The sequence below is a fragment of the Ambystoma mexicanum genome, chromosome 5q (assembly GCF_040938575.1).
Source record: "Ambystoma mexicanum isolate Mex_15411 chromosome 5q, UKY_AmexF1_1, whole genome shotgun sequence".
Lineage (NCBI taxonomy): Eukaryota > Metazoa > Chordata > Amphibia > Caudata > Ambystomatidae > Ambystoma > Ambystoma mexicanum.
The window spans coordinates 1,337,274,124-1,337,290,478 of NC_090933.1; the positions used below are offsets into that span (position 1 = coordinate 1,337,274,124).

Below are 16,355 nucleotides of genomic sequence, written 5' to 3' on the forward strand. Positions count from 1 at the left end.
TAAACACCAGTAAAGAGAACCTAAAGGGAGGAAGCCGTATTTATGGGGAAGCCTAACAGCTGCACAGAAATCCTAAGAGACTTAAGATAAGTACATACCCAAGCCAACACAGTACCTCAGCATTGAAGATTTTGCAGCAGGACGACTTCAGGATCTGCAGCCAAAAACCCGGTCAGTGGATTCCTTGTCGTGGTAACTGAAAAAAGACCTAGGAAGGAACTTTGCAGCAGGGATCGATGAAGTAGGTTCTAGGCAAGGTTTCCTTCACGGCTGAATGCGGTTCTGGCCCCTTTTCAAGGAGCACACAAGAAAACAGAAAATCACGGTTGAATTCTCGTTACAAAGGTCCAGCACTCTGGTAAGGGGACTTCTCAGACTCAATCCTGTTTCTGGAGATCCACCAGGATGCCCGCAAAGTTTCAGCGAGATTCAGAATTTGGAAGCCCGTGCACCGCATAGTGGCTTGAGGTCCCAGGGTATTGGGGGTATTGCAGCATCACAGGTTGCGCCAACAGTCCCCAGGCCGACTGGAAGGAAGTACTACAGCAGGCTCCAGTTACACAGCAGGCTCTCCGGTCGCTGGAAATCGTTTCAGCCGCTTCTCCATCATCCTCTTTAGTTTCGGTTCCAGTGGTCGACTTCTCTTAAGCTCCCAGGTTTGCAGTATTCATCAGGAACTACAGCACAACCTCTGCATCCTCTCCCCACATTTTACAAGACGGTGTGGTCTGGTTATCCAATCAGGACTGCCACCCAAACTGGGATTTGTTCCCATTCAAGCAAGGAGTAAGACAAAGGGCTGTGGAGTTTTGGACTCCTCCCTCGCTTCCTGCCCTCAAAGACAGACTGGAGCCTGGGCTGCCACCAGCCAGTGAGGAAAGGGTAACATAAAATTGTTACATGAGAAGCTAGACAAAGGGGATACTAGGTAACCTCTCCAGCACCCTATCGTAAGATAGTGTGTGTTGGGGTCTAGAAAGTTACAATTGTAAGTAAAGTCAATTTCCCTTTACTGCTCTGGGAAACAGTTTATCCCAGGGAAGAACAAGTTACTTTCTTACCTGGTAACGTTCTTTCGATGGGATGTTCCGACGACGTATTCCACATCTATGACAGTAATCACCACAGCTGTGCTGCTTTGGAGAATTTTCGGCGTCTGCGTCCTGCATCGTCGACGTGGATACGCGGTCCTCGAGGGCCTCTGTCGAGCTGACATCACTTGATGTTATAAGTAGGACGCACGACGCCCGTAGCCTCAGTTGTAGTTTTTTCCCCAGAACGTGTGGCACCAATCTTCTGCCAGAATGACTACAGAAAGCCTTGCGGAAACGAAAGCTGCAATCGCATAAGAAATTCTGTAGAGGGGGCAGGTAGGGAGGAAGCGATGTGGAATACGTCGTCGGAACATCCCATCGAAAGAATTTTTACCAGGTAAGAAAGTAACTTGTTCTTCGAAGGGATTGGTTCCTCCGACATATTCCACATCTATGACAGACTCCCAAAGCAGTACCAACGTAGGAGGTGGGAAAGAATTTTAGAATGCCCAATTAAATTGCAGAGCAAAGGACCACCTTGTCAAAATAAATAAATATAGACAGCGCCGCCAGGTAACCTTTAATGGTACCCACTTGCAGGCCCCTTTGTGGGTAAACGAAAGCAAAAAAGACAGAACCACAGGAATAGTACATGAAAAAGGTTCCACATTCCTATCCCTGCACCAGTCGCAGAACTTTCTCCAACGGCAACGGTACAGGGACTTTGTTGCGGGCCTTCTGGCCGAAAGCAACACCTCCATCACGTCTTCAGGGAGAATCCTTATCCCTCAACCTATCAGAAGCCAAGCATGAAGGTTGAGGGACTTGACCTCTGGATGGAGAACCTGACCCCTTTCCCGTGAGAGCAGATTGTCTCGACAAGTCGAGAAGGTCCGGGTACCACGTTCTCCTGGCCCATGCCGGAGCAATGAGGATCATCCGGGAACCGAACCTCCGTAGCACTTGCGAAATAACGGGGAATGGAGGAAACGCGTACAGCAGTGGGAAGGACCACTCCACTACGAACGCGTTCCCTAAGGATCCTCTTGGAGGACATTCCCGAGTAGAATCTTTCGCCCTTCCGGTTGACACTGGTGGCGAAGAGATCCATTTGTGGGGTTCCCCAATGGGCACAAATCTCCAGGAGAATCTCCTGAGCCAGCTCCAGCTCGTGAGAGACTGTGCTCTGCCTGCTCAAACACTTGTGTATAGGTGCGTTACAAATGCCATATCATATCATATCAGAGCATCCGCCTCTGCGTTTTCTTCTCTGGCCATATGAACTGCCGAGATCGAAAGTTCCTGCTGGATGGCCCAGAACCAGAGCTGCATCGCCTCTCTTTTTGTTGAGGTAGTGCATGGCCACTTGTTGTCTGTCAGGATCAGGACATTCTTCCTTCGCACAGAAGGCAGAAAAGCCTTCAGGGCTACCCTGATGGCCCTCAGCTCCAACAGATTGATATGGAGTCTGGACTCTGTCAGAGACCAACGACCGCTGACTGTCAACTCGTTGGCATGAGCTCCCCATTCCGTGAGGGACGCGTCCGTCACAATCGTTACCTACGGCCAGGGTAGCCAAAATGGAGCCCCGTTCATCAGATTGCCTTAGACGGCCAACCACAGAAGATCCTGGGCGACCGAGGGCGGCACCTGAACGGGGTTCGACATCCTGCCGGAGGACTGCGACCACTGGAGCTTGAGAGCCCATTACAGAGATCTCATCCGCAACCTGGCCTCTGGCACCAGAAGAATGCAGGATGCCATGAGGCCGAGCAACCTCAAGAACTCGAATGCCAGGAGACTCTGGGCATGTTGAAACTTGTGCACCATCTGCAGAATGTGATGAGCCCTCACCTGCAGTGGGAAACACTGCCCCAGGGATGTGGAGAGTACTGCTCCGATGTACTGGAGCCACTCGGCTGCTCCGATGTACTGGAGCGACTCGGTTGGTGTCAAGTGGGACTTTACGTTTAGGGAGAAGCCCAGCTTGTGAAGGGAGTGGCAGGACAGATGATCCAGGACTTGCTCGGGATAGCGAGCCCGGATCAACCAATCATCCAGGTAGCGGTAGACGTGAATCCCCCTTCCCTGAGATATGCTGCCACCACCACCATGAAATTGGTGAAGACCCTCGGGGCGGAGGTCAATCTGAACAGCAGGACCCGAAACTGAAAATGCGAGTCGCCAACCACAAACCTCAGGAACTTCTTGTGCTTGGGATGAATCGGCACATGAAAATAAGCGTCCTTGAGGTCGAGAGACACCAACCAGTCCTGAAGTTGAAGGGCTGGCCCATGCCGGACTCTTCAAAGAGACATTCCCTGGTGGATTGTCATGAGGCCTCTGCCGGAAAATAAAACAGTAGCCGGGGGTTATGATCTCCAGAACCCACACATCTTAAGTAATGGCATGCCATTCCACAAGATGCTGCGCCAGCCTTCCCCCAACCGGCGAACCATGGGACATGGGTTCATGACTGAGATGAAGCGGCTGCAGCATTGCCTGAGGGTAAAGAGGCAACTGCCCGAGCGGCCTTGGCACCTTGAGTACCTTGTTTTCCACCTCTGGTACTCTTACAGGCACCCCTTTGACTTGCAGCTCCTCTCTATCTACCAAAGGAAGATTAGTATCGAAAGGAACCTCCACTCCATTGCTGTCCCCTAGGACGAAAAGGCAGAGGTTGGCGAACTGCAGCTCTCAACGACTTCGCTGCAGCTTTGGAGGTCTGCAACCTCTCAAGGCCCTCGTCAGCCTTGCTGCCAAAAAGATATTCACCATCAAAGGGTGAGAAGCCGGGCTTGTACATCAGGAGCAAACCCCCACTTGCGCAGATTTGCGTGGTTGCGGATTATGGTGCTTGCCGACATGGACCGGCTGACACAATCGGCCATGTCCAGACCCGACTGAACGGATTCACACATGGCCTCCTTGCCATCCTGAACGAGAGCAAGAAAACCATCCCGTTCCTCCACTTTGGGAATATGTTCAGCCGCCAAAGACAATTCCACAGAGTGTGAGTGAAACGTGCTAAGGCACACACGTAGTTGGCTGCCTGTAAAGCCATACCCTCTGAAGAAAACACTTTCTTCGCCCAGCCATCAAAACGCTTGTCGTCCCCATCAGGAGGGATGGTAGGGTACGACGCATGTTTTGCTGGGGCTGTAGCCGCCTGCACCACCAAACTCTCCGGTGTTGGGTGCGTAGTCAAGTAGCTGGGGTCACTACTGCCTGGACGGTATTTTTTCGGCAAAGACTTGCTCACTGCCGGGAGACTCTCCGGAGCAGTCCAAGCCGCTGCCACCCTTCTTTGCAAGGCCATATGGAATGACAGAACCGGGTCAGTTGGTGGACCTTGGTCCAAGATATCTGTCAGGTCATCCTGCAGAAAATCCTACTGGTGGCGCAGACCACCCAAAGTACTCAGTCACCCTCGAGATAAGCCGCAGGTACAAAGACTCTGTGTGCGTGCCAGGCTCAGGCCTACCAAACTCCACCTGCGGAGGTGTGTCCAGACCACTGGCGTTGTGCAGGTCTTCCAACTGGCTATGACCAGATAAGAGGTCGTCAGGAACCTCATCAGGAACCAACCCTTCCTCAGACCCTTCATCCACCTTCGAAATATAATCAAGAGGCTGGAATAAATCCCTGGATGAGGGCACAGAAAAAGGCACAACCATGCTTTTTTTTTTACTTGGCCAGAGCCTTCTTCGGGGGTTTCATTCATTCTCTGGGGCACCTCTGAGAAATCATCCTCGAAAGGCGTCGATGGAATCGGTGTCGAGCGTGGCGCCGATGGCTTCGACACAGGCCTCGAGGGCAGAGCCCCGAGCGTGTCCTTCGCTAGCCTCGGCACCGATGGCTTCCTCAGAGGCTGAGCCTCGAAAGAGTCCTTCGACGGTCTCGGCGCCGAAGTCTTCTTCGAAGACCTCACAGGCTCCGATGGTCTCGATGGCATCGAGGACTGGGACCTGTAGCTGGCGTGGCTCGAGCGATCCACCTTGTCTGACTGGGACCTCGAAGGTTCCTGGTGATCGCGCCGACCGCTCGAGCCCAAAGGTGTGCCAACGGTGGCTCTAGCATGTTCCCTGCCAGCGTCTTTCGATGGCACGGACGGAACGGAGCTCTGCGACTAAAATAAATCGCCATCATCTCCTAACGAAATTAATCCCATTCCGCAGGAATGCAATTGAAGCACCACGTAAGTGAACACGGAAGACTCAACGCGAGACGTCAAGATGATTGAAACCGCTCACAGAAGAATAATCAAGCAGTCCCAAACAGTGTCAATTTGATGCCGTAACAAAAAGCACTTTCCCGGCCACAAGGTGCAGCAAACTCGGTTCAGCAACCTTTGCTTTGGAGTGATTTTATCACTCGACGGAACTGTAGCAAGACAGGGGCACCTGCACGCATGGGGGTCAACGATAACGGTGGGTCGTTTGTTTTTGGAGACGAGCCTACATCACCGGGATCTGGTAAAAATACTGAAGTTACGACGGAGCCTAGAGGAACATTTTCACACAAAGTTTAAGACGACCAAGAGAATCTGGTTGTCGAATTCCCCCTGAAGAAGTTCTATCACTTGTCTTACATCGTTAAAAGAACGAAACGTGTCGGGCATTGTGGTTGCTCTATTAATAGGCAACGTTATTTAAAAATTAATTTAATTAATGAGAACCTTTCACTGAAAGGATTCGTTTAACAAGGGCACGAACTGGCTGGAGGGAGCATTTCAGAATTTGAGAGCTCTCCGTTGTGTAGTCGACACAAGTCTATATAACTTTGTATGGTGTGAGAGTGAGGTTTAATTTAGGTATGAGAGGATTGTGAGTGATAAGCAAGGACGTTTGAGAGTGCTTCGTAGTGTTTTACGAGTTTTAGAGGTTAGAATGTTTATATTAAATTGTTTTTTAATAATATGAAATGACTATGAATTGTTTACTACATTTTTTATAGATTTGGTATCTTAATAAAGTCATGTGTTATAATGTACTATTTTTCGAGTGCTGTGGTGCATTTGTAGCGAATGAACACAGGCTTGTCGAGGTATAATGTTCCTCACACTTCCTATGGGGCTCAGCGTAAAGGAAACCGGATTCCCAAGCCGGGAAGTTTGCACAAGCCCTTGTTAGGGGGGGGGGGGGACAAATCCTGGGGCCATGTAATAATTTCCCCTCAATCTTTTGTTGTATACGTGTGCTTGTTGGGACAAGCAACCCGTCGACGGGCAGAGTCCTCTGACGAGGAAGTCGACCGTGAGTGCCCCGAAGAGGCAGAGGAATGGCAGGACCCACTCCGGGACCGAGACCACCCTGGATTTACGCCGACGATGCAGAGAGTCGCCCTCGAATTGTCGGACAAAAGCCCAGTGGATTTCGACTTTCGGGGCTTGGACACCCTACCGATAGAAAGCTTCTTCTTACACTCCTGCAAGGCCTTTGATGTCAACGACTGGCACTCGTCACAATCGTCCGTGGCGTGGTCTTCACCGAGGCACCAGAGGCAGGTGTTATGCGGGTCCGTCAGCGACATCTTGGAACCGCAGTCCCGACACTTTTTGAAACCCGGCCGTGGGGTAGAAGACGAAGACATCATGGAAATCTTCACAAACGGGTTTGAAGAACCAATAGAACACAGAAGAACCGAGGTGCGCCGAGATCTCCGAAGCGAACACGTTCACAGAAAAAACGGAACTGAGGCCACGAGCGTCGTGCGTCTTACTTTTAACATCCGGTGACGTCGGCTCGACGGAGGCCCTCGAGGACAGTATTGACGCAGGAGACGTAAATTTTCCAAAGCAGCACAGCTGTGGTCATTACTGTCATAGATGTGGAATACGTCAGAGGAACCAATCCCTTTGAAGGTATGTAAACCTTGGGGAAATCTGAAAGACTTTCCTGTGCCACTGCACTGAAGGTGCTGTGTGACAGAATGTAGAACATTCTCAGGCTCCATAACCAAAAGAAATACAAAGCTCAGAAAACACATTAAAATACGAGTGGAAAAAAGGGTCTCACTCTCTCCAGGTTGAACAATAATCAATTCCTCAAAATCAACCAAAGTTGCTGGGGGTCTCTAAGGTAGAGGGAATTAGCACATTTTTGAGAATAACCAAGTTACTACCTTACTTCTAGTCCATATTCCCCTTTCCTCCATACATTTGGGACATTCCGTCCTGTGGGATAGGGCCGGAGCACTTTTGTAAAAAAGCATCAAATTGAAAATGTGTCCTTCTCTTTTTACGCGGGGTACCGCACATGGCTGTAACCCCTCCCTCCTTAGCTCCGCCCCACACATCACTCTTCAGTCCTCTTCTATCGCCAGGTCTGAGACAAATTAAGCAATAATAGAGGATACTTATTAGAGGGGACGGCGGGCAGGCGTATGGAGGAAATGGGACTATGGACTATGAGTAAGGTAGCCACTACGTCCTGTCCCCTTTCCTCCATACTTTTGGGAGATTACCAAGCACTCCTTACAGAATAACGGGTGAATGGAACTCCTTTACTTAAAGAGGTATTGAGAACCGCCTGCCTGAACTGAGCATCAGCCCTGGTGCTCAGGTCTAAGCAGTAATGTTTCACAAAAGCTGGTGGGAAAGGCCATGCAGCTGCTTTGGCAACAGTTCGATGAGTTTACAGAGATACCAATAGATCGGAGGCAATGAAGGGAACACTTAAGCTTTCATGTTGACCCACGAGCTGCAAAGAGGACGACCTCTGGCGTGCCCCATTGCTGGAAAAGTTGGAGATGATATTTCTGTTCATCTCACACGCGTAACCGATGCTGACTGGTGTCTGAATTAATCTGCGGTCACATTGAGGTGACCCGGGATGTGTGGAGCCTGCAGCCAAACAATATACTGGATGACCCAGCCCAAATTTGCGTGACCAGATCCACAAGGAGAGGAGAGTCTGTCGCCCTGCTTATTGATTTAAAACCTCACTTTAAGGGAGGTATTCAAAAAGGCAGCTGTGGCCCGCAGAGGATAGACTGCCATTATCACACACCCGGGGTAAACTGCGTCACAGGAGCAAGTGAAGCAATAGTCTCCCCAGGGGAGTCGGGGGCCTTGCGTGCCATACTAGCCTTCAACAAGGAACCTCGGCAGAGCCTGTTCTGGCAGATCTAGGGTGTTTACTAGACACATCAGGGGCTTCCCTAGAATTAGCCTCTAGTGGAGGATCCTCGCCAAAGCCGGTACTGGAATGTCTGTGGTACGTGATCGCCTTCCTCCGCCCCCCAGCAGAACTGGTATCACCACGGCCGCGCGCGTGGAAAGGCTTAGGATGTACTTTACAGCCAGGACCCTCAATGAGGGACTTTCAATTCTGTTGGTGACCGATTTAGCCCCAAGCAGGGGAACCTCAGGTTCAACCCTGGTCTAATAGCTGCCAAAACGCAGTACAGTTCGCTCCAGATGGAGAAGCCTCGGGGTGAACCCTGGTATCCAAAGCCACAGCAAAACTGGCGTCAGCCTTAGCCCCAAATGGGGAACCTTGGAAGATCTGCTATTGGGAGGACGCTGCAGGGCCCCTGAGTATTTTCCGGTGCGTGTCGCTGAGCCGAGACCAAAAAGAGTACCCGAATCTGAAGTGTTCTGCTCCCACGGGCAACCATAGATTTTTTTATATGCGGGCTCCAGAGAACCGCAGATATTACATATGCGGGCTCCAAGTCAGAAAGTGCATTTATGCATCCTGGAAGACCATCACACTGAGTCAATCGCCCTTCCAAGGAGAGGACTTTATTTGGCAAGGGCGTGATCAACTTGAATTTCTCTCGGAAAGATCGAAGATAGTGCACACGGCAGCCTGGTTGAGCACTGTGAAAGGACAGCAGTACTAGCCCCTCCCTTGCCCCATGAGGGGAACAGTCTGTCCGAAGAGAGGTTTCAAGGGTGGGGTAGGAGGAAAGTGCAAGCAAAAACCCACCTAAACGATGGACAAACTCCACCAGTCTTCGGTGATGGTTTGCCATGGCGCCAGATGAGACAAGATTTGTCCTCCCACCAAAGTGTAGTGTGACCGACAAAAAAAATATCATTTGGTGATTTGACGGCAGGGAGATTATCTGTCCCTGTAGAGGAGGCTGATGGACGAGAGAAAAACCCACCACCTTGCCGCTGCCACTTAAGGCGGGGCTACCAACAGGAGTTTCAGATCGGTACGCACGGCATCCCTGAAACCCTCTGATCACAGAGAAGGTCCGAGTCCGAGACCCTAGCCTCTGTGTACAAGGGGCCTTAGCTGAAGCTGCCACCAGGACTAACAAACGGATCCCTGTTGTCCACATAGCGTGGAAAAAAACTGCTCGCCCCCAAAGGAAAAGCTCCCAGCACCAGTCGACATGAAAGTTGGTGTAAGGGAGGTATCCAAAATGGCTGCCTTGGACCAATGAAGCTGGGCCGCCATTTAGTCAACACCTGAAGAGAACTGTGTCATAGGAGAAATGAGGCGACTTAAACAATTAGCCTTGAAACAAGGATCCTCAGTAGACATCCTAGAACTAACTCAGAATTAGCCTCCAATGGAGGAACCTCAGCAGAGACGGTACTGGAAGGCTTGCTGCTGATCACCTTTACCCCCCCACCCCCCTCGACAGAATCGGTACCACCACACCCCGAGCGTGAGACGGTTGAGGAATGAATCCTACCAACAGGACCCTTGGAGGATCCCTCGACTCAGTCGGTACTGTATTTAGAGGAACCTGGGGTTTTAACCCGGGACATATAGCTCCATCAAGAGGGGCCTTGAGCCGTGGCTCGGTGTGACAAGCACCAGAAACAGAGACCTAAGTGCATACCCCGGTATCCAGAGCCAAAGACGAACTGAGCTGAACCTTAGCACCCAAATGGTGAACCTCGGAACCATGTCTGGTTTTGGCAGGTCCTCTGAGGGACCCTCAAACAAAACACTCTGGTGCGACCATTAGGCCTTTGAGGCACCTCAGGCTGTATATCACTGTCCTCATCCACTTAAGGCTCGATGCAACGAGAAGGAAACAGAAGACTGGTCCTCCATGCCTAACGTCTGGTTTTCAAAGAAAAACCAAATCGGTGCCGCCGGGGACATGGTGGAACAGGAGTGAAAAGTGCTTGAAATACATCCTCATAGGGTCAGAGTGCATGAGCATCCGAAACTTCCCAAAAAAAACTCATCCTTAGTTGAGGGCTTAGGAGGATGGTTGCCAGGAGGGTCCACCCCACGGCCAGGTCCACATAGACCAGAGGAGCAAAAGCAGGAGGGAGCGAAACAGTATGAGGCAGCAGAGCCCACACATGGCGGTCTAAGGGCAGAACGGGTTACAATTGCCAAATGGAATGCTCCCAGCACCACACATTGCAAACGTAGGCGTAAGGGAGCTATCCAATATGGCCGCCTTAGGCCACGCAGGTAGGGCCGCCATTTTGTCACCACCTGAAGAGAACTGTCACATGCGTAGCTGAGGCAATTGCCTCCTCAGGAGAGTCAGGGGGCTTAGGTAACACTTTAGCCTTACAAGTAACCTCGGCAGGGCAGGTACTCTGTGGTCTTGGATGCTTAGTCGACATCTTCGAACCTTTCTCACAATTAGCCTCAACGGAGGAACCTCAGAAAAGACGGTACCAGGGGGAATGCGGTCTGTGACCCCCCCTCCCCTTTATCCCCTCGACAGAACCGGTACCACCACAACCCTGAGCGTGGGACTGTTGAGGACAATACCCCACTGACAAGACCCTCAGAGAAGGCCTCTCAGATCTGTCGATATAGGCTTTAGCCTCCACAAGAGGAACCTCAGGTTTCAACGTGGTTACAGCGGGGAAAGCTCCAGAAACGGAGACCTCAGGGTGAACCCTGGTATCACAGCACCCAGTCGAACTGGGCTTAACTTTAGCACTGTGATGGTGAACCTCGGAACAATGTCTGGTACTGGCAGGTCCGTCAAAACTCTCGGAGGAATCTCTGGTACGCCTGTTAGGCCCTTGGGGCACCTCAGGGGAACCCTGGAGACAGAGCTACAAGAAAAGCTCTTAAAGTACTCCCTCATGGGGTCCGAGTGCATAAGTCTCTGAAACATCCCGAAAAAAGGCATCCTCTGACGAAGAGGCTGCCAGGAAGCGAGACTGTATGCGGTATAGGCATTGGAGCACGCCAGTCATAGGAAGGACGGAACAGATTCACACTGTCGCGTGGAAAAGTTTGTCCACCGAAAAGAAGATTCCCAGCACCCGCCGTCGATAGAGTGGGTGTGAGGGAATAATCCAAAATTGCCACCGTAGACCATGTGGCAAGGGCTGCCATTTTGTGAACATCGGAGCAGAACTGCATCACGTGTAGATGAGGCAGTTGACTCCGCAGACTGGTCAGGGGATTTAACTGAAATTTTAGCCTTGACACAAGGATCCTCGGAAGAGCCGGTACTATGGGGCCTTGGATGTTTACTGGACATCCTGTCCCTTGAATTAGCCTCCAAAGGAGGAGGCTCAGCAATGCTGATAACAGAGGAGTTACGGCCGACGACCTCTCCCTGTGCCCACTCAACAGAACCGGTGACTCCGCGAGCGCGGGATATTTGAGGAATCCACCTCACAGAAAGTCTTAACAGGCCTCTCAGTTCTGTTGGTACACACCTTAGCCTAGTTAAGAGGAACCTCGGAACAGAGTCCGGTCTTAATAGCGCCCCGAGAGGGGCCTCGAACCGTGGTTCGCTACAGAAAGCCACAATAGAGGCGTCAGGGCGCACACCAGAGTCTGTGTGGGAAGCTCCTGACAAGGAGACCAACTCTGGTACCCAACGCCGAAGCACGACTATGCTGGCTATTAGCACCTGATTGGTGAACCTCGGATCGTGATCCGGTATGGGCAGGCCCCTCGCGGAAACCCTCTGAGAAAACCCTGGTACGCCTATTAGGTCTGCGAGGCACCTCAGCGAAAACCCTGTTAGCAGAGCTTTTGAAGCCCCTCCCGGACCTGGAGGACCCCAGGAAGGAGTCCCCTTCGGCCGGGGTGTCCTGAAAAGTAAGGAACTTACCGGGCATCTCTTTCCGTCGATGAAGAGTTGGAAATGCGATGGAGGAACCTTCTGGAAGATCTCCCACCGACGAAGACGGCGCTAAAGTGCCTGGACCGAAAGGGAGTCACAGAAGAAACACGAGTCCCAACGGTGATCTGGTCCCAGACACTCCAAGCAGAGAGAATGGGATCCGCCCTAGTGAAACGCTGTTCACAAGAGGAACAAGTAGCAAATCCCAAACGATGCAGCATACGGGAAGGAAAAAAAAATACCCGGTGATGTAAGTGCATCCAGCCCCGACCGCTCGGGGGGGGGGGGGGGGGGGGGATTTGGGTTGGGGAGGACAAAAGGGCGATGTGCAGGGCGGAGCTAAGGAGGGCGGGGTTACAGCCACGTGCGGTACCCCGTGCAAAAAGAGAACATGGACACATTTTCAATTTGATGCTTTTTTTACAAAAGTGCTCTGGTCCCGTCCCACAGGACGGAATGTCCCAAAAGGATGGAGGAAAGGGGACGGGACATAGGAGTATTCTCCCTTACAACTGGCTTCACAGAATAACATGTAAAAGGGATCCAAAGATCCTTTCTACCCTTGGGAACTGTAGTTCACCCAAGGTTAGCAAAAGAAAGTTAGAAGGGGAGCCCCTAGGACAACTCAGCAACAACAGGCACTTATTGCCAATAAGTTGTTAAGGAGGCTAACTTTAAAAAGACACTATGGGGAGTCAGAAAAATTTACACCCATAACAAGAGTAAACGATTCTGTGAATTTGGAAAAGGTTCCCACTCACTGAGGTATTAAGGAAAAATATCCTACTAGTAAATCAAAAAGTTCTGAGGTTGACCCAGGTCAGGAAAATTGACCAGTTCTGTTAGAAGCTTACCTAACAGTCATACTATCTGTATAGTTAGCAATCGTCTTCTTCTCAGTAGTAGTAACTGGTATAATGTTACAATAACAAATGTAAGTGCGGAAAGGGGCTTGAGAGGGTGTGATGCCAACTTTTACCCAGGTGGTCGTCCTTATCCCCAGGAGGGGAGTCCCTCCCCATGAGGTCCTTCCGCATTAAACCACCCATAGGGGGAATATTGGGTAGCAGCCTCACATCCCTAGCCTCATGAGAAGTGACATCTAGTAACATCACAATACGTAATAACAATAACTTTTTATATGATGTACATTAAAGGGAAAGTCTTCAGGCTGTTAGACAATGACAGATGGAGATAAAATGAAAGATGGAGAATTTTTTTTTTTAAAAAAGAGTGACTGTGTGAGGGAGGTAGTGAGAGATTCCAGAAGTCTGAAACGTGTGTGCAAGGGCCCATTTCTAGTCCATGCATCAAAGACATTACCCACTTACCTGCCGGTTGAAATACAGGAAACCTTTGGGACAGTTGACATTGTGAAATGGAGCAAAGGAATCTATGGCACCATCCAGAGTCATGGGATGTAACCGCAGGGCACCGCGGTTCGTCACCAGGAGCCAATGAGGTGATGGACCACATATAAATACCTGAAAAGAAAAAGCAATCAAATCCATGCTCCAATGCACACAACGTCAACACTTCACAATATGCAAACAGCTTAAACACCGTTTCTCCACTCTCCAACACATTTATTGTTATCCAACCTCCTATAACCAAAATAATCATCTCCCTTCACGTAAATATTGCATGTTAGAGCTCTCTCTTTATAAGGTTAAAAAAAAAAAGCAAGCATGGTACTCCTCTCTTCCAGGAGTCAAAGTATGCATGGTTTATGTTCGGGAGAATTCTCAGAATTTGCCAATTCCCTTTACCTTAGAGAACCCCAGCAACTTTGCAGGATTGTGAGGACTTGATTGTTTTTAACCTGGAGAGAGTGAGACCCTTTTTCCCACTCATGTATTTTAATGTGATTTCTGAGCTTTGTGTTTCTTTTCGTTATGGAGCCTGACCAACTCCATCGGTGCAGTGACACAAGGAAGTCCCTTAGATTTTCCCAAGGTTTAATACCTTCTCTGGGATAAACTACTGTTTCCCACAGCAGTAAAGTGAAATTGACTTTACTTACATTTGTAACTTGACGCAGCACACCCCATCTTACAATAGGGTGCTGGAGGGGTTACCTAGTATCCCCTTTTGTCTAACTTCTTGTGTAATATTTTTATGTTACCCTTTCCTCACTGAATGGCTGGTGGCAGTGGTTTCGTTTTTACTACCGTGATGTGCATTTACCGTGGGCTGCGTTCGCAGCTGCAGTTAAGCACCCAAGGGTGCCATTTTTGTCAAAATGGGCCGGTCTTCTTTTTTCACCATTTCTTTGTGGAAATGTCCTTCTTTTACTTCTTTTACTTTTAGAGATTTACTCTGTGTGGCAAACCAGGTTTGGTCCCTTTGTTTGTTTTGTCTTTGGCAGGATTCACAAGTGAAGCCTGTCTCTGGCTCCAGGGTGTCTGGGGTAGGCAGGAAGTGAGGGAGGTGCCCAAGACTCCCTGTGCTTCATCTCCTAGGAGGCCCAAATGCACTCTGTGATGATTGGCTGGCTGACTGTCCGGCAAGGACAGCCAACCTGCTGCTGCTGGGTGTCTGACAGCTAAGCTGGAATGAATGGGAGAGAACTGAATAAAAGGCAAGTCTTTTGGCTTGGAAGGCAGAGTCGACCACTCAACGAAGGAACCGAAGAAGAACTTGAAGAGGACGCATGCTGCAATTCCTGGACGATTGTTTTGCCCGGTGAAGCCCTTCTGCTTTGCTGAAACGCCAAGTTCGCATTGACATAGAAGCCCCTGCAAGGAGGACTTCTCCCCTTGAGTTGGTGGGACCAATCAACTCCAAAGTAAGTCACCTAGACATCCATCTCGGAGCTTGTTGAATTTCCACAGAGTCGCTGCTGGAAACCATAGAGCCAGGGAGAAGACCAGTTTGTCTGCGTTGCTTTTAAGTTGGTCAAGAGCTCCAGGACTCCCAGGAAACGGGACTGAATGAGCCTGAGCCCCCTCAACAGAGTGCGGGACCCCAGAAGCAAGGAAAGTTCATCTTGACAGCCAGAAACCACAGTGTTGCTATTAGTGGTAGACGCGAGGAGCTGAAACACTGGACAGCCACTGAAAGTGAAGATTACTGGAGTCCCCAGGCACCTTCCCTCTTGTCCCCGCGACTGAGGCCCAGGAACAGTGAGTTCTGCAGAGATGCATCTTTTCTTCATTTCAAAGGTACTGTACAAAGTCTAAGAGAACTTACCTCTTGCTGTAGAGTTGCTTGCAAATTCTACTGCTCACAAGTCTAACAGCTTGTGACCCTACAGTGATTCATCTTTTTCTTCAAAGACTACTGAAACATTGTGCAAATACTTTCCTACTTACCTGCAAAGAAGTGCTTCAGCCCATATAGACTCTTGACTTTGGCTTAGCCCGTTTTAACTGAATGACTCTTACTGGGGGATTTGAAAGTATTTGCCTGCTTAAGAAAGATTTGTGGTATCTGGTTTGCTCTAATAATCTTTCCCCTTTGACTTGCTCTTAACTAATTCTGAATGCCAACAGCACCCTAGCATTCGAAGTCAACTGTGGGTGTAGGTCTCTGCTGTATGCCATTCCAAATGAGTATTTACTGATTTTGAATTTAAGAGAGTGTACAATTTTGAAGTATATTTGTCTGGTGTTTTACAGTGCTACCTTCTGATGAAGGCTTACATTAACTTACTGGTAAATAAATTAACAATTTTTTTACCAAGAAACCCTATGTGTAAGTGTTTGCTTCAATACTTGTCACAGTGAACCTCTGTGCAACTCCCCTACAGCTCACATTGACCCCTCTTGAGATAAGCCTGGCTACTCGTCCACACTACCAACCTGTGTAGGACAGACTTATACCAAAGGTTGGGTTGCTATTGCCAGGTGGTCAGTTTTGTTGTAGTGCACCAACAGGGTACTGCATACAATCTTTCCTAACAGTTTACTTCAACCCCACCCCCTCTGCAACAAAATCTTTAGTGTTTTTTCCTGATTTAAGCACTTAATGTCACTGCTCTCACACATATGACAAACAATACCTTCCAGTAATTGTTTTTCTGATGCTTTTATTGGCTTAGATTCACGTGCATTGCATAGGCCGACATCTAGTGGTCAGGGCTGAGAGTTGGAACTTTTTTTCCCACCCAATGTGTTAGGCAAGATTGTATGCAGTACCCTTTGGGTGCACTACAATAACCCTGACCTCCTGGCAATAGGGACCCAACCTTTGGTACAAGTCTGAACTACACAGGTTGGTAGTGAGGCTGAGCCGCCAGGCCTACATCAAGAGGGGTCAATGTGAGCAGTAATGTTGTGACACAGAGTTTCACAG

At 49.7% G+C, this 16,355-nt stretch overlaps 1 protein-coding gene across 4 annotated transcripts in view; it reads right to left on the minus strand.

The window, feature by feature from the left end:
• Positions 1 to 16,355, minus strand: part of CPSF1 (cleavage and polyadenylation specific factor 1) — a 777,662-nt gene that overhangs the window by 255,460 nt on the left and 505,847 nt on the right. For all 4 annotated transcript variants that reach the window (XM_069621953.1, XM_069621950.1, XM_069621951.1 and 1 more), the window contains exon 26: positions 13,391 to 13,543. In XM_069621953.1, the coding sequence (XP_069478054.1) occupies positions 13,391 to 13,543 (153 nt within the window). The remainder of the gene's footprint in view (positions 1 to 13,390; positions 13,544 to 16,355) is intronic.